Source organism: Aythya fuligula, chromosome 5, assembly GCF_009819795.1.
Source record: "Aythya fuligula isolate bAytFul2 chromosome 5, bAytFul2.pri, whole genome shotgun sequence".
NCBI classification, from domain to species: Eukaryota; Metazoa; Chordata; class Aves; order Anseriformes; family Anatidae; genus Aythya; species Aythya fuligula.
In genome coordinates, this window is record NC_045563.1 from 45752542 (window position 1) to 45778388 (window position 25847).

Genomic DNA, 25847 nt, shown 5'->3' on the forward strand with positions numbered 1-25847 from the left:
GCTCTGCTGAGCTCTTTGATGCCCTTGGTCCTTGAGGAAGGGGGAGGCTGGCACAAGAGCTCTTTGGTGGATGCAGTGAGCCACAAGGATGTAACTTCAAGGGAGGGTCTCCTCTGGAAATGACAGGGAGGACAAGGCAGCGAGGGGCTGCGTCAGGCCCCACGGTAGCCAGTCGGAAGGTGTTTTTTTTTCTCCCAGTTGACTTCTGGAAGCCGACTGGCTCCCAGCATCAGAGCGGGAGGAGGGTTGTGCTTCATGGGCAAGTCGCGGTGAATTAAACGTAAATGAATCTGCAGCTTGATGGACAAATCAGATCAGTGCTGGGAAACCCAGCTCCCCGCGGGGGACGGATTAGTGATGGGTCCTGGTGCATTTACGCGCCGGGAGGGAATGAATGGGCTGAGAGGGAGGCAGCCAGGGCTGCGCTGTCTGCAGCTCGACAAGAAAGAGACATCAGCGGGCTCAAAGAAGAGAGGTCAGCCCTAGATAAACACTGGCTCGGTCCCCCATCAGAGAACCACTGAGGCATGAAGAAAAACTTTAACAGCTGCAATGCTGCTTTTGAACCTCCTAGTAAAAGGGGGGTCGGGAGGTCAAAACTTTCAATGCCTCTGGGAAGGGGAGAACTTTTCCCGGCGAGGCTTTGAAAAACCCTAACTAAATTAGCATGACCACACTGCTAAAGGCTTGGGAAACCCGGATGGCTTAGGTCGCAGGCTCCCCCAGAAGCGGAGAGGCAAGGAGCTGTTGCATTCCCATGCTCAACAACGTAATTAATGGGGCTATTTCCTAGGCGAAGGCAGATATTGAGAAGCCTACCCAGCACCTGGCTGGGAAATAAAAGCCTGTGGGATGTACTCTGTGTATCCTTTCTCCCCCTGCTTTACCTCCTGACACCACTGCCCTTTCCCCTTTCTGTTTCTACCTCCTTATTTCTGTCTCTTTGCTTATATTTGCTGTCTGCTTGGCTTTCTCTGCCATTCCTGGTGTCACGCAGCACAACTCACTGTGGAAGTGGAGAGTTTGGGCGAGGGGGAACAGCGATGAAGCTGCAACAACCCAGAGCACACTCTCCCCTGGGGCTGCTGGATGGGAAACGAGAAGCTCCATTCTTAACAGCATCACTTTTTTTCTACTTTTATTGCTTTCTTTGTCAGAAATGGTGAGCCCTGATCCACACCCTGAGTTATTCATTCCACTTTAAATATAGATTTTGCTAGTACATTTTCCAAGAGCTGTTCTAGGAGAGAGCAGACAACACGGGTTTCTGGTGGATGATAGCAGCAGGGACCTTGAGCTTGCTGGCAATTATCCCATCGCGTGTTTTTTTAGCAGCACTGCCCTCAGCTCAGCTCCCGTTCACCTGCGCTGAGTTTCCAGGGCACCGCTTTCTGCGAGATCCTTTGCAGATCATCCCCCTCCGCTGCTCCCACCACCGCAGACAGGCACACGCAGACTCTGCAGCTGCTGTTATTGCTTTTGGAAAAAGTGCTGTATGCCTACAAGGTGCAAACCAAATACGTAGGAAGACCAATGTAGCCCTGTAGCTGTAAACTTTGCCATCCGGGGCTGCAATCCTGCAGGCTGCTGGTGAGCATCCCCCATTCTTATTGCAGCTGCAGGAGACAAGGGCTCAGCAGCTTCTCCAGGACTGCTGCAAAAGCAGAATGAATAGTTCATTGAATAAAGCCATGCAGGAGGTGTATCATGTTGCAGAGGCCTGCCCTTAAAGGAGAACAGCTAATCTTCCCACTAGGGCCAGCCGCCTTCCTAAAAGGCCCAAGCAAGACCAAGCAGGGCTGCAGGTGGATCAGCAGGGACGTGGTTCCTGGTGCACCCTCTGTCAGCTGCAATGGCTCTGCGGTTCCCAGCCCTGTTTCAGCTTTGCTGCGACGCTGCGGTATCTTTTATTTTTCGTTCCTCTTGTTGTCCTAGAAACAGAGCAAAAAATTCTTTCAGGCAGGCCCTTTTGTTCCACTCGAGGCAGCATCTTCTGCCTCTCAGTGAAACAACGTGCCATTACATAATGAAATCCCTGAGAGAAAAATAGCAGCGGGTTCAAAACCTCCTAAAGAAACCTGAGAAAACTTCACGTGCTCCAAACTTTCCACAAGTCCTAAGAGTGATACATGCCTGAAGGGGTCAGTGGGCACTTCCCAGCCCTGCTACAGGTACGGGCTGAGCAACACGGGGGGGTGAAATGGGACGTGGTTGGGGGGGTTTTGTGTTCAGTCCTGGCCCCACACATCTTGCTATTTGTTCATCCTCTTCTCCTTGGAGCGGGAAGCAGAAAAGCAATCTTTCTTCTGGCTGAGACATCACTGGGCTTTTGGTTAGGAACCTTTCAGAGGCTTTCTGGCTAAGGATGCTGGTGAGAATGCTAAAAACATTTGCAAATATTTCCATAGGAGTGCACAGCCTTGCCCAGACCGGATCAACGCTGTCAGCCCCCAGAGGTACCAGACACCCAGGCAGTATTGCCCAGGTTTGCCCTGCCTGCCTTTAAGACAGCCTGTCACACAATTACATGCAATGGTTTATTTATGGCCAGATCCAAGGTCACCGTCCTCGCTTCTGGCTTTAAATTACAGCTTTCAAGGTTGGGGGGGGGTCTGCCGAAAGAAGCAGTCAATGTGCCACATGGCACATGGCAAGAGAAAATTACTCCTGTTATCTCCCGAAGCCAGGGCTCCCTGGAAATGCTGAGATTTGGGGGGTAGCTGTATTTATCAGAGAAGGGAGGCCTTTTTCTGGGGAAATGTGCCCTTCTGTGTGCTGAGCCAGGCAACCGATGCGCCGGGTAATTTATCCGTGGCAGGTGAGGGCAGTGGCTGAGGCAGGGCAGGACAGTGACACACATTTTGGGAGGCTCTGCAGGACCAGAAGCAACCCCTCAGGTCTCAGGTGGGCCATGCAGCCCTCCAGGGGGGCAGGAGAGCTGTATCCCGTCTTGAGCTGGTCATAGCAGCCTCGAGCTAGGTGAATACTCGGGGGATTTAATTCGCTGTGAGGCCAAAGCTGCCAGCGAGATGCTGCTGCGGCCCCGTGGGATGCCAGAGGGCTAGCAGGCGAGGTAGAGGCTTGTTTATTTTTCGCAGTAATAGCTTTACCTTTACAAGAGATTTCCAATCTTTTTACAAGGTGCAGAAGGTGAAAAGATTTAAAACTCAAAATCTTTTTATTAAAAGACAGGGAAAGACAACCGTCCTAACCAGTGGCAAGCGAACCTCTGCTCAGCTTGCATCTGATGAGGATCTGAGAAGATTATCCAAACTAATAAATAAGATATATATCTCCTGAGAAGAACTTTTGTTGTTTTCCCATATAGATCTTTGTTTCTTCTGCACCGTGAGCTCTCCAGGGCACGGCCTCCGCTGCAGATTGCCAGGTGTATTATCTGATTTGGGGAGATAATAATTATGGAGAATATGTCAGAACAACAGAAAACTTCATCTCAAAAACCAATTAAAGCTGCCGAGTGACAACTACATACTTAGGTATTGCATCATGTACTGATCCCAGGGAGAAGCAAGCGGTTAGGGGCGTCCTGAGCGCGGCGAGGTCACAGAACCAGAGGCGCTCAGGACGCCTGCAGAGGCCGTTCTGCACCGTGGCGTTTGCTCAGCTCTGAGGCTCAGCACCCAGCCCCGTGGCCTCATGGCTGCAAGCGGGGACCAAGGGCATCGGTGCCGACCTCTCCCCTCGCTGCCATTGACTTTTGGCGACATGAGGGGTGTTTTTTGGTGACATGAGCAGTGTGCAGCGCCGGTTCCTTCAGCAGGGAGGGAGGCCCAGCGCCTCTGCGAGGCCTCCGGCATGTCAGCAGGCACCTGCTTCGTTCCCCAGACCTGCCCAACCTGTCCTTGCCCCGGCGTGCCTGCTCCTCACAGCACATTTAGGGCTCCCCAGCAGCCAAAACGCGTGGGCCGGGGGTGCTCTCGCCCCTTCCCCTGCCCAGGCTGCCCCCCGGGCCTCCACCTGCTCCGGCCTCCACCAGCAGCCGAGCAGCTCCGCGGCGGGGCCGGTCCTCAGGAGAGCCTGGGGTTTTAATTGCCGTGATGAAGGAGTCCTGCCCCGCCGTGCCCGTGCTGCTCGGGTCGGCAACAACCCCGATCCCTGGGGAAAGCAGAGGCTGGAGCCTCCACGCTGGGAGATGGGAGGCCGCCAGTGGTGGCTGGTTCGGAGGGCGAGGGGTGGCACAGCCACCTCCTGCTGGAGCCTCCTCCATGCCCAGGGCTCCCCTTGGCCTCACCCGGGCTGAAGCCCCTCCAGCCTCCCCGGGAGGCACGGTGGAGGCTGGGTTGGCGGAGGCTGCCCGGGTCTCCCCAGGCTGAGCTTCGCTGCCCTGTCCTCCTGAGGACACAAACACGAGATCTGATGCGGTCGGTTTCCCCTCGGTTTGCTTATTCCAAAAAAAAAAAAATAATAAAATAAAATTAAAAAAAAGCCAAAATTTAAGAATTGGAGGCCAAGGGGAGGGGGAGGGGCGGGCTCACCTGGGCGGGGGGGCGTGGCCACGGGGCAGGAGGGGGGCGTGGCCACGGGGGAGGGGGCGTGGCCAGGAGGGCGCGGCGTGAGCGGCGCCGGAGGCTGCGGGCGGCTGCGGGGGCTCCGCGTCCTGCCCGGCCCCCGGCGCGGGGCTGGGCTGCAGGTGAGCGCCTCGCCCCCACCCCCGGGCAGCCCCCGGCCGCCCTGCAGCACCGCCGGCACTGCCGGCACCGCGCTGAGCCTCCGCGCCGGGCAGCGAGGCCCTGCTGCTGCTGGTACTGCTCTTACTGCTGCTGCTGGTACTGCTGCTGCTCCTGCTGGTGCTGCTCCTGCTGCTGCTGGTACTGCTGCTGGTGCTGCACCAGGGCTCGCAGCAGCCCCGAGGCTCGCCGCCTCTCGCCCTCGAGGCTGCCGGAGGAGCTGGTGCCAGGGCCCGGCGCGGCGGAGGCAGGTGGCGCTTTGCCAGCCTCCGTCCCCGAAATAAGTTGGGAGCAGTCTCCCGGAGCAACCCGCAGGTATTCCGCTCCTGGCTGGCGCTGGGGCTCCGAGGGGCTGGCTGCGGGAGGCTCCGAGCCCATTATTGGGAAGCTCTGAGCCCATTATCGGGAGGCCGCGAAGCGAAAAGAGCCGCCCCGGCGAGGCCAGCCTCCCTCGTTGGCGCAAGGAGGCAGGGAGGCCGCCATCCGCTGCTCGGGGCCGTGGACACCGACCTCTGGTAAGGATGGTAGGGATGGAGAGCAGGGGCTGGGGTGGTTCGGAGCAGCTTTGGGCTGCGCAGGGCTGCTCCAAGCACTGGGGACCCGGTGTCACCCGCGTTGTGGTGGCAGCAGGACCTTGGGGACAACGCCGCGGTGCACCTGATGTCCCCAGCGCCTCCTGCCACCAGCACGGCGCCCTGAAACCCGCCTGCAGGAGCAGCGGTGCAGGGCAGCGTCGAGTGAAGCAGCCACGGGGGCTCAGCTGTGTGTGTTTGGGGTGTCAGCGCTGAGCCTAGCCACAAACGGGGTCCGCGGCCATGCGGGGAAGCCGTCTGTCTGTCTCCCTCTCCTCTGCAGGGAGGAAGGGCAGAAGCGTCTCCAAATCCGTGGCGCAGAGAGGGGTTAAATTCCTCAGGCACTGGGCTAGATAAGCGCTCGGCTCCTGGCTGCATACTTCTGATGCCTTTGGTGAACTCCAGTGGCACTCAGCAGGTTGTTTTGTAACTTTGCTCGTAGCGCGCTGCGGGTCCAGAACCAAACTGGCCTCTGCCTTCTCCCTGCCCTGTGACAACGCTTTGCACTGCACCCTAAAATCCCGGCGGGGAGCTCGGGCGGGGGTGGCGTTGCTTTTCCTCCTGCTCGAGCAGAGCAGGTGCATCAGCACAGCACACGATACTCCCCCTGGGACAGCATCGGCAGCGTTTGCAGGGGTTTCTTGCAGAGCGGTGACCAGAGGGGATCCGAAGAGGCGAGGGGAGCTCTGGCTGCTCCCTGAGTAGAGCCGGGGCAGGCTCCAGGGGATGCCGACAGCACCGTGCACGAGCACAGGGGCTCAGCTGCAAGCGGTGCTAAAGGCACCCCCAGCCCCGAATGCTGCTCGCCTTGCTTATCTGGCGGTGCTGCAGGGGTGCCGTGCAGGTTGGATGGGGTGGAGGAGCTCACCCCTCCCCGGAGCCAGCTGGAATGCCAGGAATCCCCCTCCCCGTGTCCCCACGCTGCTCCACCGACGTGGTTATCTGCTGCGAGAGCCCAGGCATGGCGCCTGGCCCCGCTCGGCACGCCTCCCTGCCGGCCGCCCCACGCTCCCCTGGAATAAATAACGCGGAAAGCGAGGGGTCCCCACGTGCAGAAGCCTTTTGGCAACTTTTTTGGGAACAGCTGCAAGGCCTGGAGTGCGCGGCTTGCAGCATCCTGGGGGGATGCTCGGGGCAGCCTCGGCAGGGTTTCCTCAGCCTCGTGGGGATGCAGGGCTGGGACGGGGCCGTGCCATGCTCCAAAACCCCCATCTCCTGGCAGGAGGGTCTGGTGGCTCTAAGAAACAAACCCTGCTGACCGAGTGTGAGACAGCTAAGACAGCTAACAGGGAATTAGCTTTCCCTGGATGAAAAGGGGTGGGGGGAAAAGGGTTCCCCCTCTGAAGAGGGCAGCCTGAGCAACCGTCTGTCCCTGAGATTGTAAGCCAGCAGCGGTACCAAATCCACTTTTTATTACTATTTTTTTTTTCTTCTCTTTGAGAAGAAAAGCAATTCAGAGCTGTGCTCGGTAGCTTTGGATACCTGCAGGCCCAAGTGAACGTGCTGGGGAGTTTGCCAGCCTTGACCAAACCTTTTGGCAGCGGGCTGCGGCTGGTGAAAGCAGGGAGGCAGCGGCGGGGCTGAATCATCTGAGGGCACTTGGTTCCCTGCTCTCTGCAAGGCAGCTTGGCCAAAAAAGGTAGAGCGGTGTAATTAGCGAAGATACCGAGGTTATACCTGGTGCATACGTGCTTGGATACCAAGTGGAGACATGTCGTGGTTGCCCTTGCGCCACGCTGCAGAGAAACGCTGCCCGAGTGTGTCAGCTGCAGGCCTCGCTGGCTCATCCTCCGTGGCTTTCCAGCCTCTCTGCCCCGTCCCCTTCACCTCTCCTGCTGGGGGAGGAACCTCAGCGGGGGCTTGGAGGTGACCCAAGTGTTCCCCCTGCGGGCAGGGGAGCGATGCTGTGGGACCGCGGGCTTGAGGTGCCTGTGCTCAGCACCCTGCCCTAGAAAGAAGTCCAGGTGCTGATCGGGGACGGGCTGGCCTGTGCCTGGTTTTAGAGGTGGGAGGGATGTTTTCGGAGCTACCTCTGTGCATGTGGTTTTTAAGAGCATCTTTTTAAAGGATGTTCCTTTATCTGTTGCAACTTGCCTGTGCCCTTGTAAACCTGCGCAGCCAAATTAAGGCGTAAATGCATCTACACGCAGGGTTTTCAAGAAAATCCTATTATCGTAAATGATTGCTAACCATTTTATGCCCGTCCATTTTTCAGGTGCCAAGCTCATGAGCTTCTAAAAGCAGCTGATTATCTTGCTTTTTGTGGGCTGGAGTCAGCACTTTCTTGAGGGTGCTGGGGTGCTTCCAGCTGCCCTGGGCTAGTCATCTAGAATAACTCGTTGCTTTAAAAAAAAAAAAAAAAAAAAAAAAAAAAAAAAAAAAAAAAAAAGAAACCTCTTACCTGAAGACATGGGTGGGTCAGCCCTGAGCTGGAAGTGTGGAAGTGCTGGGGCAGGCGAGCGCTGCCTGGGTTTGGGGTGGTTTCCTCTGCCTCTTCATAATCCCCATTGCAGCACAGGACCTGCTGGAGCTCTCGGTTTTAGGAGCTGTGTGCTAAAACCTCCCCACGGCCCCAGGGTGCCTCCTGCGTGCCCAGGAGGACTGAGGATGGGAAGGGCTCTGGGACCAGTTCCTAAGTTGAACTGGGTCGGGTGTCGCTGGTGCCACGGCACTCTCAGCAGCATTTTGGGGCCAGATGTCCTGTACCGCGTGGCTGATGTACTGAGGGAAGCTCTGGAAGAGCAGTTTTTTAGGGTTTTGCTGGTTCTGTGATTCCTGCCAGGGATTGCTTCCCCCAGGAGGTGCGAGTGCCTGCTGGGGAGCTCGTCCCTGCCTCTGTATGCTTGCCTGAGGCCGCTGGTGGTGTGCGGGGAGTTGGGCGAGCACCAGAGGCATCTCTACAGGATAGAGGCGGTGTGGCTTTGGAGGCTTTGTGCTTGCTCTTTTCACGTGTTGATTTTTTTTTCCCCTGAGTTGTGTTTGGAGGTGGCAGCGCTCCTTTCTGTGAAGAGGCAGATACGCCTGGGCTGGACGAGGAGAGGCTGCTTCGCCTCTGGTAGTTCGGGAAGTGTTGTAATGGTGCTTTGGGAATCGCGGAGGCTGTGCTGTTGGACTCGGTGCTGTCGCTTTTGGCTCATTTAGGCTCTTAATGACCTGACAGCACAGACAAGTCAGGGTAAAAGGCTCTAAAGGCTCGGTTTCCAGAAGCGACCTGAGATGAGCCTGTATCGCATACAGCTTAAACACCTAAACACTTATGGGGGGCAAGGGGGAAATAAAAAAAGGATTTTTACCCTTTTGAGCAGCCCAACCTCTGCTGCTTCCATTTTACTTTAAAACACCGTCTTGTAGAAGACAGCGACGTGGACCCCCGACGGATGGCTCTGCTCCCTGCCCTGGCCCTCGCCAACGTTTCTTTCTGCAGAGCTGTTACCCGAAAGGCAAATGTTTTTTTGCAGATAGCCCCCTGCGTTTGTGCGCCAGATAAGGGACGGAGCTGGCTCTCTGAAGATGCACCCACCTCCATCTTAGTGCTTCAGAGAGCTCGTTATCTCTGCGTGGGTTCAGGTTGGGACTGACGGCACCTTCGCCTAATTAATCACACGCGAGGTGCCGTGAAAGCAGAGACTTCCAAAATACACAAGCGCCTTATCAAAAGTTTCAGCCTGGATTAATTCCGCCTCTTTTGTTTGTTTCGCTCCGTGTCTGTGTGAGACAGGGAGAAAGAAAGGAGCAATTTCAGCTCCCCACAAGTGGTCATTAAAGGCCTTTTTAATCCTACGGGGTTATAAATAAACATTGGTGGCGGCGTGCACCTGCATATTCATTAGTGCATCCTCGGCGCTCCCTCCCGAGGCCCAGCGGCACGTCCTTGGCGCGCGGCTGCTCTCCGGAGAGGGAAGGAGCCTGGGTTGCTCTGCGCGTGGAAAACAAGCTGGAAGGTTGCCTCTGGTTTTGTAGTTGCCAGTTTGATCGTCTTCTCTGCTACCATGAGGGTTTTGGTGGGAAGAGGATCGCTGGTGGCAGTTCCTCTGAGCCGTACGGGGATGCTGTGACTTCAGGGAGCCACAGGTGCTGCTCTGCCTTCCCCTGCTCAGACGGCAGCAAAACCAACCCCCTAACTCAGGGGGCTAAGCGGTGCTGCTCTCAAAATCTCAGGTTTCTCTGATAAAGCAGCAGATGCCTCTGGTGGATGTCTCCACGTTGGCTGCCTCTCCCTAACACTGTCCAGACCTGCTGTCAGGATGCTCTCTCGGTTATCTCCTTCCCCTCTCTGTTCACCACAAGCGGTGACTCCAAGCAGCGTGAGGACCCTGGGTGAAACCAACATTTGGAGCAGCAAGGAAGCCAGCGTGTAGGGCAGCAGGAGCAAAGCCGTGCCCCAGAACAACGTGAGATGGCTGCTTGAGGAGCAGAATCATGGGCAGAGTGACCCATCTAGAGAAATGATCCATCCTAGTGGAGCTGATAAAGCCAAACGTTTGGAGCAGATGCAAGAAGTGGCCAATGGCCCATCAGAGCTCTGCTGCCTAATAAGGGCTTTTAAAACTTACAGGACGTTAAAGCTTACAGCTGGTTCCAGAAAGCAGTGTGAGTAATTGAAGCGGAGCAGCAAAAATATCCCTTTAAAAGTTTTATAGGGACCATTTCCCCCCACCTTTGGCTGGGGAGGAGCAGAGGAGCAAGCAGGTAGTTTGGGTATTTCTGAGCATTTCCGAGGCTGAACCGGGCTCCTGCATCTCAAGATTTGCAGCATTCCTCCTGCATCCCGTGTCATGATAAATATAAGCTGTTTTCTGTCTTGGGGAATGGTCTGTGTGTAATAACAGGGGAATATTCATGAGTTGCATCATGCTTTTCGTCCTGGCTGCTGTGGGAAGTGGACGCGGTGGAGATGCTGGGGTTCCTGGCAGATGCACGCTGCAGTTACGTTGTCTGATACCCCTCAGAGCCTGGCTTGTATGAGCTGCATTGTGAGTGCTCCCCAAAAACCTGTCCCCTAAAGAAGAGTTTTTGGGCATCCCAGAGCTGCTGTGCTGGGGCTTACAGCTGGGCAATGTTTGCAGGTTCAGTGTTGCTTCTGACAGCTGGAAAGCAAGCTTTTTTTAATTATTATTATTTTATTAAAAGTTAAGGCAATAATTTCAGGAAAGGAATGGAGGGGTGCAGCCCTGAAAAGAGTTGAGTTCCTGTCCTCAGGGCTGATCTGGCTCAGTCTGGATCCCAGCCTTGGCTGGGAGCTGGACACCTAAATGCTTTCCCAGCCCCTCCTCCCAAGGGCTTAGCACCTGGGCGGGCTCATTGCACAAGAGAAAATGAGCATGGAAGTGCAAGGTCTGGCTTACATGCAAGAGCCTTTCCTCTCTCCTCTCTAATCTAGATGCTGCTGCTAATTTTGCTTCACCCCCTTGGGAAGAAACTGCTAGGGATTCACTCTCGGCTGCTTTCATGAAGGCGCTCTCTGCTCATGTGTCTGAGGTTGATCATAATGATTACAGCAATAGCAGGTGCTGCTAATGTTTCCCTCGTAAACCTTAATCTTTATGGCTGGCTTTAATAGCCAGCCTTGCTCTTCTCCCCCCGTGGATAGCTGCCATCAGTGCTGCGTGGGAGAAATGCACCGCGTTAAGGTGAGGAAGACGGCTGCGTGCGTGCATGCGCTCACCCATTACAAATCCACCTGGCCAGCTCTCGGTGTTTACAGCAGTAGGTGTTATTTTTTTTAAATTTGCTTTAATTTATAACGAGCTTTCGGTTGGTGCCATGGCCTGCACCAGCCAAGACTTTGCTCATCTCTGGGCTCGGGATTTGCAGCCGTGTGCTTGGCATGGAGCCCGCCCGCATCGCTGGTCCATAAGGAGGTTGCTGGGGGGGCCGTGTGGCGAAGTGAAAAAGAAAAAATCCCCCTCCTGGCCCTGCAGCGGTGATTGAATCAAGCGGCAGTGTTTCCTGGCGTGCCTGCAGTGTTGTCGCTGCCCGCGATTATTGACATTTCGACACGGCTCCGGCGTTGCCAGCCGGGCAGGAAGCGGTTAGTCATTAATTCACCCGCTGGCCTCCATCAAGGCCGCCACAGGACCCCAGGGAGGGTGTCACGGTCACCTCCCGCCTCGGTGGCCACCCCGCTCCCCTTAGAGGGGGCCGCTTGGATGCGATCTTGGCTTGGGTAAAGAGAGGTGGGGGGAGAAAAGCTGGGTTCGATGCCGTGGCAGACCCAAAATATGGCAGCTGGGAAGGTGGGGCTGGCATGGGGTGAGGCTTCTGTGGTTTTGGGCACATCAGTCGGCCTGCTGGGGCTTGAGCCTCCCTCGCCCAAATCCCTGCCTGAGGACATGACCCCAAGGCAGTTTCCTGGTCAGGAGGAGCTCAGGCAGCCCCCGGCTCTTCCAGGCCTCATGGGTCCGCCCCGGGCACGCTGGCCTGGGTTTGCTCCTCCCTGTCATTTGGGAGAGGAAGCGGGGCAGAAAATCCCAGAGCCTCTATTTTGTTCGTAATGGGGGGTTGTCGCTTGGGACGGGCATCCAGGGCGCCGCTTAGGGAGCCCTTGTTTGTGGCTGTTGGTGAATGAGTCTCGTGGCAGTGCTCGCGCAGGCGCGTTGCTGTCCCTGGAGCTCGCGGCGGGTTGGTAGGTGGGCAGGCAGGATCGATCTCTTCCCTTGGGTGCCCAGGAGCTGGGCTGCTCCCTGGGGTGGGGAGGGACCTGGGGAAGCATTAAATAGCTGCTGGATGTGTCAGCGCAGCAGCTGATCACGGGCGGTGAGTCACTGCCAGCACTCAGACATGCAGGATGGCAGCACGTGGCTGCTCCTCCACTCCTGCCGCCACTTGCTATTGACTTGTGTGGTGTTTTTTTTTTCTTCTTCTTCTCCTTGAACAGTTTCCTGTGCTCTGGGTTCACACGTGCAGGTTGCTTCCTATATGCCTGTCTTCTCCAGCTCTCACACCTTTCCTCTTGTCCCCACCTCTTCAGGCTGGGCTTTGTCTCCAGGTACTGGCCACAGTCACCCCAAAACCACCTGGACATGGTCCAGCAGGGTGCTCCTGCCCCAGCCCCAGCAGCTGGGTGTCTGAGACCTCCTCGTTGGGCTCCTTGTCCGCTGGAAGCTCCCAGCGCTGGTGCAGGACCTTGAAACCTTGCAGCATTTTCTCAACCTGCTGGCTTCGGTCTGTCATGAACAGTTTGGGGCTGGAAATGAAGAGGCAGTGGCCCTCTGTTTTCAGGCTAAGGGAGCTGCGGTGTGGGGTCAGGGGACGCTGAGAAGACATGTGAGAAGTTCAGGTTGAAATCAGGAATGAAATGAGGGCTGTTTGGGCTGGCTGCTCCAGGTGCAGCTTTCCCATCTTCTCTAACTTCTCTCATATGACCTCCAACTCCCTGCTCACCACAGGGCGCTGGGGATGCTCCTGCCTGCATGCAGACCCCTTTCAGGGCCTGGTGGCCAGGGGTCAGTGTGGGACCCGGAGCTCAGCGATGCTGGGCAGGTGAAACTGCAAACCAGGCGAAACCCTGCCAGCCCCGTGGGCAGGAGCCGGGCACAGGGCCGCTGCTCAGGTTAACGAGGGAAGAGCAGAGCAGTCCAGGAGGATTTCATCCGTGTTTATCAAGCACGGCAGCCCTAATTACAGACTTCAAAAAAAAAAAAAAATTGTGTGCGTTTGAATTCAGATCCAGAGGCACTCCTGTGGCAACCGTGGTGCAAACAGGGATTTCAAAGCCTGGCCGATGGGCTCTCTGCAGACCTCCCCCTGCTCTGGAGGGGCTTTTCAAAGCGGGACTTACTGACGGGGTTTCTCCCTGCTGCCCACGTTTCGGCTTGTCGGTTGGTAAAGCGGCGTGAGACCCCGGCACTGGGGCTGGGATCCTGTGCTGGTGCTTTCTGGGTGCCAGCACCGCTCCCTATCCCCAGCCAAAACCCTGACCTGTAAGCTGGGCAAAGGTGAACTGCTGGTCTGCTGGCCGTTTGAAGTCCTAATGAGATTTGCCCAGAAGCTCTGCCTGTGCTGTTGCTTTCCTGCCAGCCCAGCCCTAGCCCCTCACCAGCCCCTGGTCTCTTGGCCAGAAGCTTCTGGGAGCCCCTGCAGGGGACAGGAGGGATCCCTGCAAATCGGTGGAGGGACGTGCTTCTGTAATCGGGGCAGCCAGCTGATTTTCTTGGCTGGCCGCGTGATGTTTCAGGTCCCAGGAGGTCACGATGCCATTGCGAGCAGCTGTGGGGTGTTGATGAGCCGGCTGGGACATGCCCTGCTCGTCTGCAGGGCACCAAACCCAGCTATGCAAAGCGTGCATCCTCTCACCTGCAGAAATAACCCCTCCGCCTCCTGCTGCTTTAGCAGGTCCTGCTGTCAGCCGAGGCTCGGAGCACCTGCAGCCTGCCCAGCTCCCTCCTGATCGCCCACACTCAGCCTCGCCACTGCCAGCTCCGGGGAGCGAGCTTGGTCAGCCAAAGGGTGAGAGTTAAAATTCGGCTGTTGCCTCTGCTGCAGAGCTGTGTCAGGCTGCAAAACACCTCAGTTAGCAGGAGGACTGATTGCTCCCACTTTTAATCAAGGTAACCTGAAGCTGGCTTCAGACCCTGAGCTTTAAAAGCAGCCTTGATTTATGTGAGGTTGCAGCTCTGTTCGAATAGAGTCTGAACATTTTTTTTTTTTTGAGCTTTTTTTTTTTTTTTTCCAATTTAGACTAAGATGCAGCAAAAAATAAAGCTGCAAGATCTGGGAGCATTAATTTATTTATTTTTTATTTTTTTCAGTGCCAGCATTTGAAATTCCAACTCCCAGTTAGGAAATTTGTCGAAGAAGTTGTGTGAATCATCCATACCATCAATTTAGGACCGATCACATGGGAAGGGAGCAGAAAATTAGTCACTTCGTTAATCTGCTTCCAATAAAACTGACTTAGAAAGACACGGGGGGAGGTAAAGCATAGGAGCAGCTTGTGAGAGCGGCTGTCACGCGTCCTCACACCGGCGCAGCAGCCACCTGCTCGATTCCCTGTGCTTTTTTGGGGTGGCCAGCGAGGTCTCACAGTAAGGTAAAGGAGGAAAATGTGAAGGAACAGCCTTCTAATTGCTATATGCACATGTTCTTCTGACAGTAAGGGAAAAAAAATTTACAGCTAAGAGAAGGCAAATAACTTCATAGGAGAAATTAAACAGCAGTGGCTACACAGGAGGCGATGCCTTGGGATGAGGTGGAGGTTTGTGTTTTTGAAAGCTGTTATAGGAGCAAGGATAACGCTGCAGTGAAAGAGCAGATAAAGTCCTGTGCATAATTATGGAAACAAATTTATTTATATTTTTTTCCCAAGTCTGGAGTGAACTTTCAGGGAAAGGAGAGGCCGCGGGGCTGGTCTGGGTTGCAGCATGTTGGCGATGCTGATGGAAAAGGTTTGGAGAAGCCAGGAAGAGTGAGCGTGGTCTGCGAGAGCTGAGGAATCGCTGTCCCTGAGATCCAACGGCAAGCTTCAGCCTCTCCCTGGGTACAAACTGCTCCCTGCGTTGCTGCTGGGGGAGACTCAAAGGGTTGCCTGCCCAAGTAGCCCTGTAGGGATTTCCACGAGATAAGCTTCGAAGCTGTGTTACCCACGGGCACTTCCCCGGCACAGCACAGTTTGCTAGCTGCTGGCGTTGTTTTTGGTACAAAACACTCCTCCTTCGGCTCTCCCTCCAGCAGCGATGCCACACCAGGGCTGAGCTCCTACCCCAGCCCCTGCGTCACCACGGGCAGCTCGAAGCCGAAACTCCTCCGTAAGAGGAAAAGCGCCTGCTGCCGCTCCCTGCTTCTCAGTTACGTGCCACTCGCCGTGGGCCGGACGCTGGTAAATGATTGCCAGAGGCTGGCTCTGCACCCAAACGGGAGCCTCTCAGCCACGCGGGACCCACGGGCGTCCCGTCCCGCTCCCGGCCCCACCATCGCTCCTCACCCCTCATCTTGGGTCACCCCTCGTCTCAGCAGCCGCCAGTGCTTCATGTCAGGAGAGGTGAGGCCGCTGCTTTTCTCATAACACAGCCAGCTGCTTATATTTATTTTCAAACCACCCACTCCTGGCCTCCGCCGGGGCCGTGGGGTAGGACGGGGGAGGAAAAGCCCGGCTCCACGGGTGGTTTTGGCGCTGGCGGTGCCCGTAGGTGGCACGTCGCTTCCCAGGACACCCTGCCACCCAGTGCTGGCCTTGGGGTCCTGCGTCCCGGCACAACGGTGTCATTGGGGCGGCAAAACCCAGCCGGGTGGTGCCCGAACGCAGCAGCGACGCTGAACTTTGCTCTGTGGCGGGGGCGGGCGCTGGTTTCGCTGAGAGTTTGTGGCCATGCAGCGGGGCAGAACTTTGCTCTGATAGGAGCCTGGTCTCCACTTCACCAATACAGCATTTAGGGGACATTGGTGGGAGAAAAGGGCAGAGTCTGAACTCCTTGGTGCTGCCAAGGTGAATAATTTTGCCCATGGTGGCTGACCCGCACCCGCTGCCCTCGGTCCCTGCTGTGTTCCGCGGGTGAATCTGGGAGCAAGGGATCGATAGCGCTGCTGCGGCTGACGGGGAGGCTGGCATTGGATCAGCTGCTCCCAAGTGCTCCCTGGGGGATGGATTTGGCTTTCGGGTTTGTTCTCTACCAAGTCGTTCTGCCCCAGCACCGCCGGATCTCGTGGTGGGAACAGCGCCGTGGGGTTGTTTCATTTCCTAGACTCCTCCTTTGTCTTCCTTGTGTCATGGCCGAAGCCTCGTGTTGCTCAGGGTGGGAGCCTTCGAGCCCTTGCTTTGATTCCTCAAGGTGTCAAAAATAATAATAAAAAAGCTGTTTAACCCAAGCTAAAGCTTTTCTCCCCGCACTGACACCTGCTCCTTCAGCCTGCTCCTTGCAGGCGCCCCCTGGGGCGATATCAGCGGTTGTGGTGTGTCCCCAAACTCTGGGGAACTGGGGAGACTTGAGAGCTGGGCTGGGTTTGGAAAGTAGTTCAGGACCCTTTGTGCCTTCCTCTGCCCAGGTCCTTCAGACAGGCTTGATGCTTGAAGGATCTGGAAAAAATGTTTTGAGAGTGTTTAAAACCAGAATAAACCCAGAGATCTGAGTTCTTTGCAGATTACATTGGTTTAATTTCATTTGTTAAGCCTTGCGGTCGTTCGGCTGCTGGCAGAGGCAGGAGTGCTAAACGAGATTTTGCTGCAGTTAATTTTCCCCATCTCTTAATCCCTCTCAGATTAACAGAGGGGAAGGTAAACAGAGCACAACGTGCGCCATCCACACCTCTCAGTTTCCCTCTGCACAGCTGGGAAGGGTGGGCGGGAGGGCGGCCAGAGGCTTCTCTGCCTTTTAGATATTGTTTGGAAAATCCCCAGTGCCGCACTGCCAAATTGTTGGGGAAATAGCAGCGAAAGTCCAACAAATCCATTAGAAGGCTGCGCTCTCAGCAGAAATAGGCAGGGTGCTTTCTGGCTGCCCAGACCCACCACGCACACGGGCAAACCCCCGTGCCTCTCACCCGGCGAGGACGTGGCCCCGCTGCCCAGAGCTGAGCCGTGTATGGGGTTTTTGGTGAGACAGCAGGGTTTTACTGCAGGTGAACACTGGTATTTTAGCAATAATGCTGTAAATCCGATCTGTGAGCAACAGCAAGCGTCTGCTCCAGGCGTCCAGCAGACCTAAAAGCAGGGCTGGTGAAGCATCGGCCCTAGACCAGGCTCAGCACTGACTCCTTGTGTCTTCTCTCCCGCAGGGACCCCGTCCTGCGATGCCCCAGTGTGCCTGAGGCCTGGCAGCCGCGGGGATGGAGCTGAAGGTGTGGGTGGACGGCATCCAGCGGGTGGTCTGCGGCGTCTCGGAGCAAACCACCTGCCAGGAGGTGGTCATTGCTTTGGCGCGGGCCATAGGTGAGTGAGCTAAAACAAAGCTCTCGAGACCAGAGCAGACTCCTCACCCTCCGTTCGGCATGGCCGTGTGTTTGTGTCCCTCCTCACGGAGGCTTGCTGGGGAGATGGCCAAAATAAATAGCTTGCAGGCGGCGTGGACAGCGTGCCTGGATGCCGGTGCCTGCCGTGCTCCCGCCCGTGGTCAATCCTGCCTTCTAGTGGCTCGGCCTCAAAATGCTGCGATCCTGTTTGCGCGCAGGCTTTGCACTGCCGTGTTTCCCCTCCGTGCCAGCTTTGAGGTCGAGCCCTGCAGATCAAAGCCCTCATACCTCCAATTCCCCTCGCACGCCTTCCAAAAAGAACAGCAGGCTGATGTCTCCTCCACCTCCGCTCTCCAGGGCGTGCGTTCTTCCAGGCTGAGGGAACAGCGGGGCAGCTCCAGGTGGTGTCCTCAGCTTTTTCACACACAGAAATGTGACTGCGGAGGCGCTGAGCTTCGCAGAGAGACACCCCGTCCTACAAAGAGGGGCAGCATGGCACCCCGTTAATGGGGGGATGACTCGTGCCCTCAGCTGCTCGTGCTGTTGGGTGTCCCTGGGGAGACAGGTGGAAGATTTGGGTGATGGCTGGGAGATTCGGTGGGAAGGTTTGGAAAGGGAGGAAAATGAATTTGTGTGGGTTGCAGCCTGCTTCCCCGGCACCATCCGCCCCCAGCGCTCTCACTCATTTTGGTGCCCAGAGCACAACAAAAATGCCCCGTCCTTGGTGGGTAGGGGTGCCTCCGGGTGCTTCTTGGGGAGAGGGAACCTCCTGGGTGCAGCGGGGACCTCACTGACCCCTGCTCGCAGCCACGGCTTTCCCCCGGGTGACGTGCTTGTGTCCTGCCCTCAGGTCAGACGGGGCGCTACGTGCTGGTGCAGAAGCTGCGGGAGAAGGAGCGGCAGCTGCTCCCGCTCGAGTGCCCCTTGGAGTCGCTGGCCAAGTGCGGGCAGTATGCCAATGATGTGCAGTTCATCCTGCGCCGCACGGGCCCCAGTGTGGCCGAGCGGCCGTCCTCGGAGGGCGCTCCCCAGGCTCCCGAGAGGACTTTCATCCGGGCCAGCCTGCCCATCAAGCCCCGCACCGTGAGCACCGAGGCGCCCCGGCCCCGCGAGCCCAGGAAATCCATGACCTTCAACTTGGGTCCCGTGGGCTCCGGCGAGCTGTTCGCCAAGAGCCGCTGGAGGCAGCACGCCTGGGAGGGGATGGAGCTGAAGGACGGTGGGGCCGGCCAGCTCTCCAAGGAGGAGCTGTTCAAGACGGTGCTGCGGCAGCAGGAGCAGCTCAGCTCCTTGGAGGCCCACGGGGACACCCTGGAGACGGACCTGCGGTTCTGGGAGCACGGCCGGGCCCCCAGCCAGGAGGACGAGATCCTCTACCTGGAGCACCTGGTGCGGAGGAACGAGACGGAGCTGGGCGAGGAGGAGTTCTGGCAGAGCGAGCTCCGGCTGGAGAAGGAGTGCGAGCGGGAGAGGCAGGAGCGGGTGAGGAGCCTGCGGGCCAGCCTGGAGGAGTACACGCAGAGGATCTACGAGCTGAGCGCCCGCACCGAGGCCCTGCAGAAGGAGATCCAGTGGGAGATGGCCGAGAGGGCCAAGAGGGGCAAGGAGAGCCCGGTGCCGAGCCCCACGGACCTGGAGGACATGGCTGCCAAGATGAAAAGGGATCTGGAAGCTAAAGTCAAGCAGGGCACGCAGCTGGAGAGCAACCTGGCCAGCGTGGAGAAGGCCCTGGAGGAAGCCGAAAGGTCCCTGCAGGTGGGTATGGCCAGATTACCTGGCCCTGGGGGGTGAGGGACCCTCGCGTGGGGTCGGTGTGGCCAGGCAAAAGGCAGGGATGGGCGGTCAGTGTCCCCGCTGGCATTGCTGGTCAGCGTTGTTTTTATGTCCGAAAAAAGGAGTAGCGGAGGGGAAGCGCAGGTCTCGGCGGTGCCCAGGCACGAGGCTTTTTGGCACTGCTCCGGGCTGGCTGGCTCTGAACCAGGAGCTGAGCTGTGCCAGAACTGTCGGGCTCGAGGCACTGAGACCTGTGGTTCTCCTGTCCCACTGGGGTCTGGGTGCTGTGTGATGTGCTGTCCTTGTCCTTGCTGCCCGAGCATCCCCATCCCCATGCAGCTTGGGGTTGCATCCCAGAGGAGCTGGCAGGCTCCAGAGCCGTCTGGGGGCCTGTTTGCAGCAGTTTGCCCAGCACTGCGTGGCTGTTGCTGGCCTGGAGTCCCCACAGGCGGTGGCGTGGCCTTGTCCCCATGGGAGACGAGTCCATGACATGAGCCAGGGAGCGGGGCTGGGGCCTCGGGAGGAGGCGCAGAGCAGCGTGGGGGGCACGCAGCTCACCCTGTCCCCCCCAATGTGTTTTGCAGGCCCAGAACCAAGAGCTGGAGGAGTTAAATAAGGAGCTGAGGCAGTGTAATTTGCAGCAGTTTATTCAGCAGACGGGAGCCACGGTGACGGTCGGGCAGGCCAGGTCTGAGGAGGACGCCCAGCCGGAGCCGAGCCCGCGCGAGCTGCCAGCCTGCCGGAGGAACGGAGGTCAGCACGCCGGCTCGGCACGGGGGGCTGCCCTGCGACCCCAAATGTCTCCCCAATGGCCCCGGCTCCTTCCTCCTCCTCCCCCTGGGCTCCATGCAGCTCAGCTCCCCGGGATCCGTGCCCGTGCTTTCATGGCATGGCCCTCAGGACGGGGCGCTGCGGGGATGGAGGCCAGGCCGGCAGCATTGTGTTAGGGATGGGGGAGAGACCGAGAGCGGCTGCACAGCCTTCCGTGGAGTGGGGGACAGGGGAAAACGGGGATCTGGTCCCTTCTCCCAAGGGATTTCCACACTCTGCGAGTCCCAGGTGCCCGGCGAGCTCCGCCTGAGCTGGGTGTCTTTCCTCTCCTGCAGGGTTTCCCCCCTCCGGCAGCGACTCGCCTCCCCGCGTCAGCACCAAGCAGCTCCTCGGCCATCCCCGGACCCTGCCGGAGCCCCTGGTGTCCAGCCTGAACCCCGAGGGTGCGTACATCCCCGGGGAGGGCCTGCAGGAAGGGGAGAGGGGTTCGCTGCGTGAAACGGGCCGTGGCAAGCGAGCCTGCGTGCGTGTGCTGGGAGTGGGAGGCCGGAGCTATTTATAGAGGCCATTAGGGGAGCAGTGCCTGTGCCCGGCCAGCCTGCGAGGCGGTGAGCCCATTGGTGTGGCATCCGAAGCTGTCCCCGGCGTGCGGGGCCATCTGCGGTCCTCGGGCACGGTTTCCTGGGATGCTGCCGGCGGCTTTCAGGCCGTCGGGGGGGCCCTGCAGCGCTGCGGGGGGAAGGCCTTGCTGAGGTTAGGATGGGGAGGATTCGGCTTCCCATTTCTGCCCACCTCGGGGCCAAACCATCCGTCCTCCATCTCACCCGACGCTGTGACCGTGGTGTCTGTGTGTCCGTCTCTGCTGGGTGTCGTGCTGCAGGCGCACGGTGCTCACACACGTCACGTCTGCTGTGCTGTGCTGTGCTGTGCTGCTCTGTGGGAACACTCACCCGCTGCCCTGGGGTCACGCCGTTTATTTTTGTCTGTCTTGCAGTCCTATCAACCAGGCAGAGCATCTGGAGGTAGAAGGGCACAGCCAGTGGACGATTGATTGCCTTGCAAGTGTAACTGTATAAATAAACCCATATTCCATATATATATATATATATTATATTTTTTACTGCTTTATATCGTGAATGGATGTGGATGGCCAGACAGAGTATTTTTACAGACTGTACTATAAGACCAAGACCGACCAGACAAAGCAACCCTCTTCCCCTGTGGATGAAACAAGCCCCTTCTATTTTTTTAAAGTGCTCTCCGTATTTAACACACCGTGGCAGCACTCACATTTCGTGGGGCTTTCCCAAAAGACCCGTGGTGTGTTTTGAGAAGCCCTCGTCCATTTGGCTAGCGGGGCAGAGCTGCATCGGGACAGCTGGGCTGACATCTCCTGTGGCAGAGACCTGCCCTCGGGCTGCTTCTGAGCCTCGCCCGATGAAGCAGGCGAGGCGAACAGCGGGACCTGGTGCCACGTTTTTGGTGTGCTTTCCCCAGCGAGCCCCAGCGCTGACGACGATGAAGGAGCTGCCGGAGTCCGGGCCGCGTCCCATGTCATGCTGCGGCATTCCCTCAGCTGTGCTCGCTCCAGAGCAGCCGACCCCTGCCACGAGGCACGCACCCGTCCTGGGGCCAACCTGGCTGCCTGCGACCACCAGCACCCTGCCCTGCCTGTCTCACGCAGAAGCACGGCGTGGATAGTCCATTTGCCAAGCTGCCCTCCTTGGGTTCGACCCCCTGCGGATGTTTGCACCACCTGGAGGGGCTACGTGCTCCCCAAATCCTAAAGCAGCCCCAAGAAGCCCTGTTTTGGGGCAGAAGAGGGAATTTTCTAGGCACGGCTGCCCTGCTGATGTCTCCATCCTCGCCACGCACCTGCTCCAGGGTGGCTGCCTCAGCCAGAGACTTTTGGGGGAAGCAGAGAGCACAGAGATGCCCTGGGACGGGTTGGTGGGTTTTAAAAACAGCCTTTATACTGGCCAGGGGGCTCACGAGCAGCTTTTTTAGACAACTTTCTGCCCCCCTTTTTTATTGTAAGAAACCTGTACTAGAAACCCCCTTTCCATGGTGCTAAGAGGGAGGGAGAAGCGAGCAGCCGTTCCCCGGCCACAGAGGGGACAATCAGGCTTCGAGGAGACAGGGACACATGTGGAGACTTTTTTTTCTTAAGGCCACTTAGTTTTAAACTTGTTCTTAAATCAGTACTCTGCCAGCAGGATGAGCCCCTCCCTGGCTGCCCATGGCCAGAGTATGCAGGACAGAAGCGCTTTTGGTGACATTTCACTGAATGTTTTTTTTTTTCTTGGTTTGTGTTTTTTTTGTTGTGTTTCTTATTTTTTTTTTCCTTGATGGCCAGTAGTTCCTCTTGTTTCTGTTCACCTGTCCCACTGGGTTCTGCTGCATTTTTAGTTGTGAAGCCAAAGCGGCCAAGGGGGCCCGGGGAGGGGACAGGTTTGTCCGGGGGGTCCCAGCGCTCCGGTGTCTTTGTTTTCCACGTGTCCTCTCCGTTGTATGCAAAAAAAAACGTGACTTGGACGCTGTGTTCACTGTAAAACACACTTTCTGTGTATGAATGTATCCTGCGCGCTACGGCATTGTCTGGTTTCAATTTTCAATAAATCTTTTGGAAAGGATTTGTGTAAAGCGAGTGTGCACGTGCTGCTGGAGCCAAGCCGTCCCCGCGGCAGGTACGGGGCACGGCGAGCGCTTCACGTACCCCACGGCGGCCTCTTTCCGCAGGGAATTAAAGCCGTAAGTATTTTATGACTGAATGCTGCTTATGCACATGCTGCTCTTTTTTTCCCCCCCCCCCTTTTCTATCACAAAGTGCTTTACAAACAGTGGATGAAGCTGGTGTCCGCCGAGAAGGCAGCCGTCTCCAGGATGAAACATGGCAGCTTGTTAATAATGCACAGCAGCGGCGCGGAGCATTTTAGGACGGGAGGAGAAGGGGACGGCACGTGGCTGCAGATATGAGCAGGTAAGGGGCCAGCCTCCCATTCACCTTTACGCCACCCCATCAGTTCCAGCGGCATGGCCGGGTACACGTGGTAATGCCGGCTCTCTCCCCACCAGCATCTCCCCGAGGGAACCCGAGGGTGGACCAAGGCTCTGCTGCTCTCTGACCCCGCTTGGACGTGCTCGCCCGGCCCTTTTCGGAGGTGCCCGCGAGCCCCCAGCATGGCTGTGCCACCGCAGCGGGCTTGGGGACGGCGGCTGCTGGCGTCCCGCAGGATTTTCCCTGTGCTGCAGCAAGGGGCGGCTGCGGGCGAGTGAAATATTCGTGGGGGAGAGGAAAGCTGTCGAGGGCGGCGTGGCAGAGCCCCCCGCTCGCTGCGTGAGTGCCTGCTGCCCTTCAGCAGCTGGTTACGCGGCATTTAAGGATTAGTCTGCTTCGTTTGGAGGCCGCTGCCAGTGCCGAGTCTCCGATTAGTCCTGAAGAACAGCGAGGAGATGCGATTTCAGGGTTGTCCTTTTGGAACTGAGATTTTCTTCCCTTTTTTTTTTTTTTTTTCTTTCCCCTCGAATCGCTGGAGTTGGAAACGTGCGTTGGGAAAAAATGTGTTAAAAATACGTTTGCTCCGTGCAGCCGCATGATGAAGTCTGTCCCCTGCGGCCAGAGCGCTGATTGCTTGTTTTTTGAACTTCTTGCTACTCTTGCTTTTAAAACAAGACTCCGAGGGAAGTGCTGGGGCATGATGGAGGTTGTAAAGAGCATTTCAGTGCTGCTTGTGGAAAAACCCCAAACCCTAGGTTCAGAAAAACTGCTTGCCTTGGACGCAGCCAGGTTTTCCTCTGGGGACACGCGGGCTGTTTGCCCCTGCTTGGCCGAGTACCTTAGCGTTGGCTGCCTCGTTTCCCCCTGAACCAGCCCTGAGAACTCGAGGTGTTTGCAGAAATGGTCAGCGTGCCTGAAAACCTGGCATCTGCGGGTTAAAAAAGGGGGTTCTTTCCTTTGGGGACCCTATTTGTAGTTCTGCTGTGTGCAAAGCAAAGAGGAATAAAGAGAAAAGCTTCGTTGCTGACAGCACCTCCTGCGGGGGGGGGAACCACAGAAATAATTCAGCGGCGGTGGAATCTCTGATTCTAGCCCTGCCTTACCGCTTACTGGGTGGTTGTTTGGGTGTTGTTTTGTTGTTTTGAAGATGGTTTTCTGCGGGTTTGGGTGTCCCTGGGGAGAGAGCGCTGCAGCCACGTGCTAGCCCTGGATTTTCAGCCGTCACCAGCGCCCTGAACATCTCTGCGCTGGGGGAAAGGCAGCCCGAGGGCTGTCCCGCGGGGCACGCTGCGTTACCGACACACGGGGCAAGAGCCTGGTGGCCTTCTGCGGATAGATTGATTTATTTTTCTCTACAAAACCAGCAGCCACAAAGGCGGCGAGTTCCTTAAGGTAATGAACGACTGACTGCATCCAGCCCCCGGACCCCCGCCCTGCCGTGCCCCCGCCACGCGGCTCAGCGGCGGTGACCTAAATTCGTCGTGGCATGAGGGGCCCCGCGCTTCGGGGAGGCGGTGGCACGCAGTGGCACCCCCTGGGCTCCCGAATTTGGATCTGGCCAAGGAGCACCAGGCTGCTTATCCTGCATCCAGTGCCGCCAGCCTGCGCTTAACGCTGCGCGCGGTGTTTAACTGGGTGAGGCTCGCCGCCCGCCGCAGCTCTCTGCCTTCCTGCTTTTATCTGCTCTAAAGGCTGTGTCAATAATACATTCCTGCCATTGAATATTTTATTGATGATTTGACTTTTCGCTGCTTGCAATTCCCATTTCAAGGCTGCATGATTGTTCCTAATTAAAATTTTATGCCCTGGGAGAAGCCTTCTTGCTACAGTGGAGATGATGCTGTCCTTTTCTAGGCCACTACTGAGGGGTAGGAAGGAATTACTCATTGTGAGATTAAAACAAAGCAAATTATTATTTTTTTTTTTTTTTTAAAAAAAAAAAAAAAAAAAAAAAGCAAGCCCAGCATACGACGCCTCCTGGAGAGTGAACAAGTGAGTGGCAGGCGAGGCAGCGATCCAAGTACGTAGGGTGGCTTGAGGATGCTGCGCCTGGGCGAGCCACAGTCGTGTCCCTGCATCCCTGGGGCACCGCAGGCAGCAGAACAGCTTCTTCCTTCCCCTGCCGTGGGGTGCGGCTCGCTCACTGCTACCCAAACACCCCAAATGAAGCACAGGGTGCATCTCCCATGTGCAGCCTTTTTTTGGTGGTGTTTCCTGAGACCTGTGAGGTACCCGCAGGCTCTCTCAGCACAAGGCACGGGGCAGGAGCGGAGTTCAGCCACAGGCTTGGTTCAGTCACAGGAAGCGAGTTCAGCCGCTTCCCTGTGCCACCCCTGAAGCTGCTCAGTGTGTGACAAAACCTGATTTATTTTTCAGTGCTGTGTGACAATGATTCTCAGTTTCTCACCCATCTACCCATACTGTGTCTGCTCACAAAGCCAGGCATCCTCCTCCCTAAAGGCAGCTCGGGGTACCAGTGCTGCACCAGGCCAGGCTGGCTTCTCAAAGGACAACTCTGCTGCAGCCACCTGAAATGTCCTGTGAGCAGCTGCGTGTTTGGATGTGCTCCCCGGGGTTTGGGTGTCCTGGTGGGTTCTGTGTTTTCTTTTTAAATTCATCTAGAGTGCTAGAAGCATTTCTGCTTCCTCCCAGCCCCTGGATTTGGCAAGCAGCTTTTAAAGCACACGCTTCAGCACCAGTTATATAAGGAAAGGTGTGAATGACTGGAGGAGAAACTGCCTGTTGGTTTTGCTCTCTGAATGATGTGCAGATGCTCTGGTTGTCGCTCCCGGGTGTGCAGATTCTGGAAGGGCAGCTCACTGAAGCCAGAGAAGGGAAACTACCTGAACTGGCATGTGTGCACGTCTCTGTCCACGCAGAGCACTGCCTGTCCTCACAGTGCTGGCTTTCCTTTCTGTGTCTCACAGCAAAGACCAAGCACATTCTACCTTGCCCTGGAAAAAAAAAAATCACAGAGCACTAGAGGAAGCCGGGAAATTTTCGTGTTTATGGATGAGCAAGTTTCTTTCCCAACGGAACCTCCTGCCAGCAGAAATCTTTTTTTTTTTTTGAGATGTATTATATAAGTCCCTGCTTACATGTAACTAACCGGCTTCCTCTTAAACAATTCATGTAGCCCTTCTTTTCCTGACAGGCCAGCTT

The 25847-nt window shown here is 56.8% G+C and overlaps 1 protein-coding gene across 2 annotated transcripts; it reads left to right on the forward strand.

Annotated features, from left to right (window-relative positions):
• Positions 1-4592: 4592 nt before the first annotated feature.
• On the forward strand, positions 4593-22818 carry RASSF7 (Ras association domain family member 7). Of its 2 annotated transcripts, XM_032188581.1 has the most exons (7): positions 4593-4651; positions 16970-17123; positions 17994-18898; positions 19501-19669; positions 20023-20130; positions 22515-22667; positions 22763-22818. In XM_032188581.1, the coding sequence occupies exons 2-6, from the start codon at positions 17021-17023 to the stop codon at positions 22661-22663; spliced, it is 1434 nt and encodes a 477-aa protein (XP_032044472.1). In that variant the 5' UTR covers positions 4593-4651; positions 16970-17020; the 3' UTR covers positions 22664-22667; positions 22763-22818. The 2 variants fall into 2 exon arrangements, with proteins under 2 accessions (XP_032044472.1, XP_032044473.1); XM_032188582.1 differs by lacking the exons at positions 4593-4651; positions 22515-22667; positions 22763-22818 and adding exons at positions 16759-16813; positions 20682-22320.
• Positions 22819-25847: the final 3029 nt, after the last annotated feature.

Coding starts and splice junctions, on each gene's coding strand:
- RASSF7 (XM_032188581.1), top strand. CDS start 17,021: ATGGAGCTGAAGGTGTGGGTGGACGGCATCCAGCGGGTGGTCTGCGGC. Junction 18,899..19,500: donor AAGCCGAAAGGTCCCTGCAG/GTGGGTATGGCC, acceptor TGTGTTTTGCAG/GCCCAGAACCAAGAGCTGGA. Junction 19,670..20,022: donor AGCCTGCCGGAGGAACGGAG/GTCAGCACGCCG, acceptor CCTCTCCTGCAG/GGTTTCCCCCCTCCGGCAGC.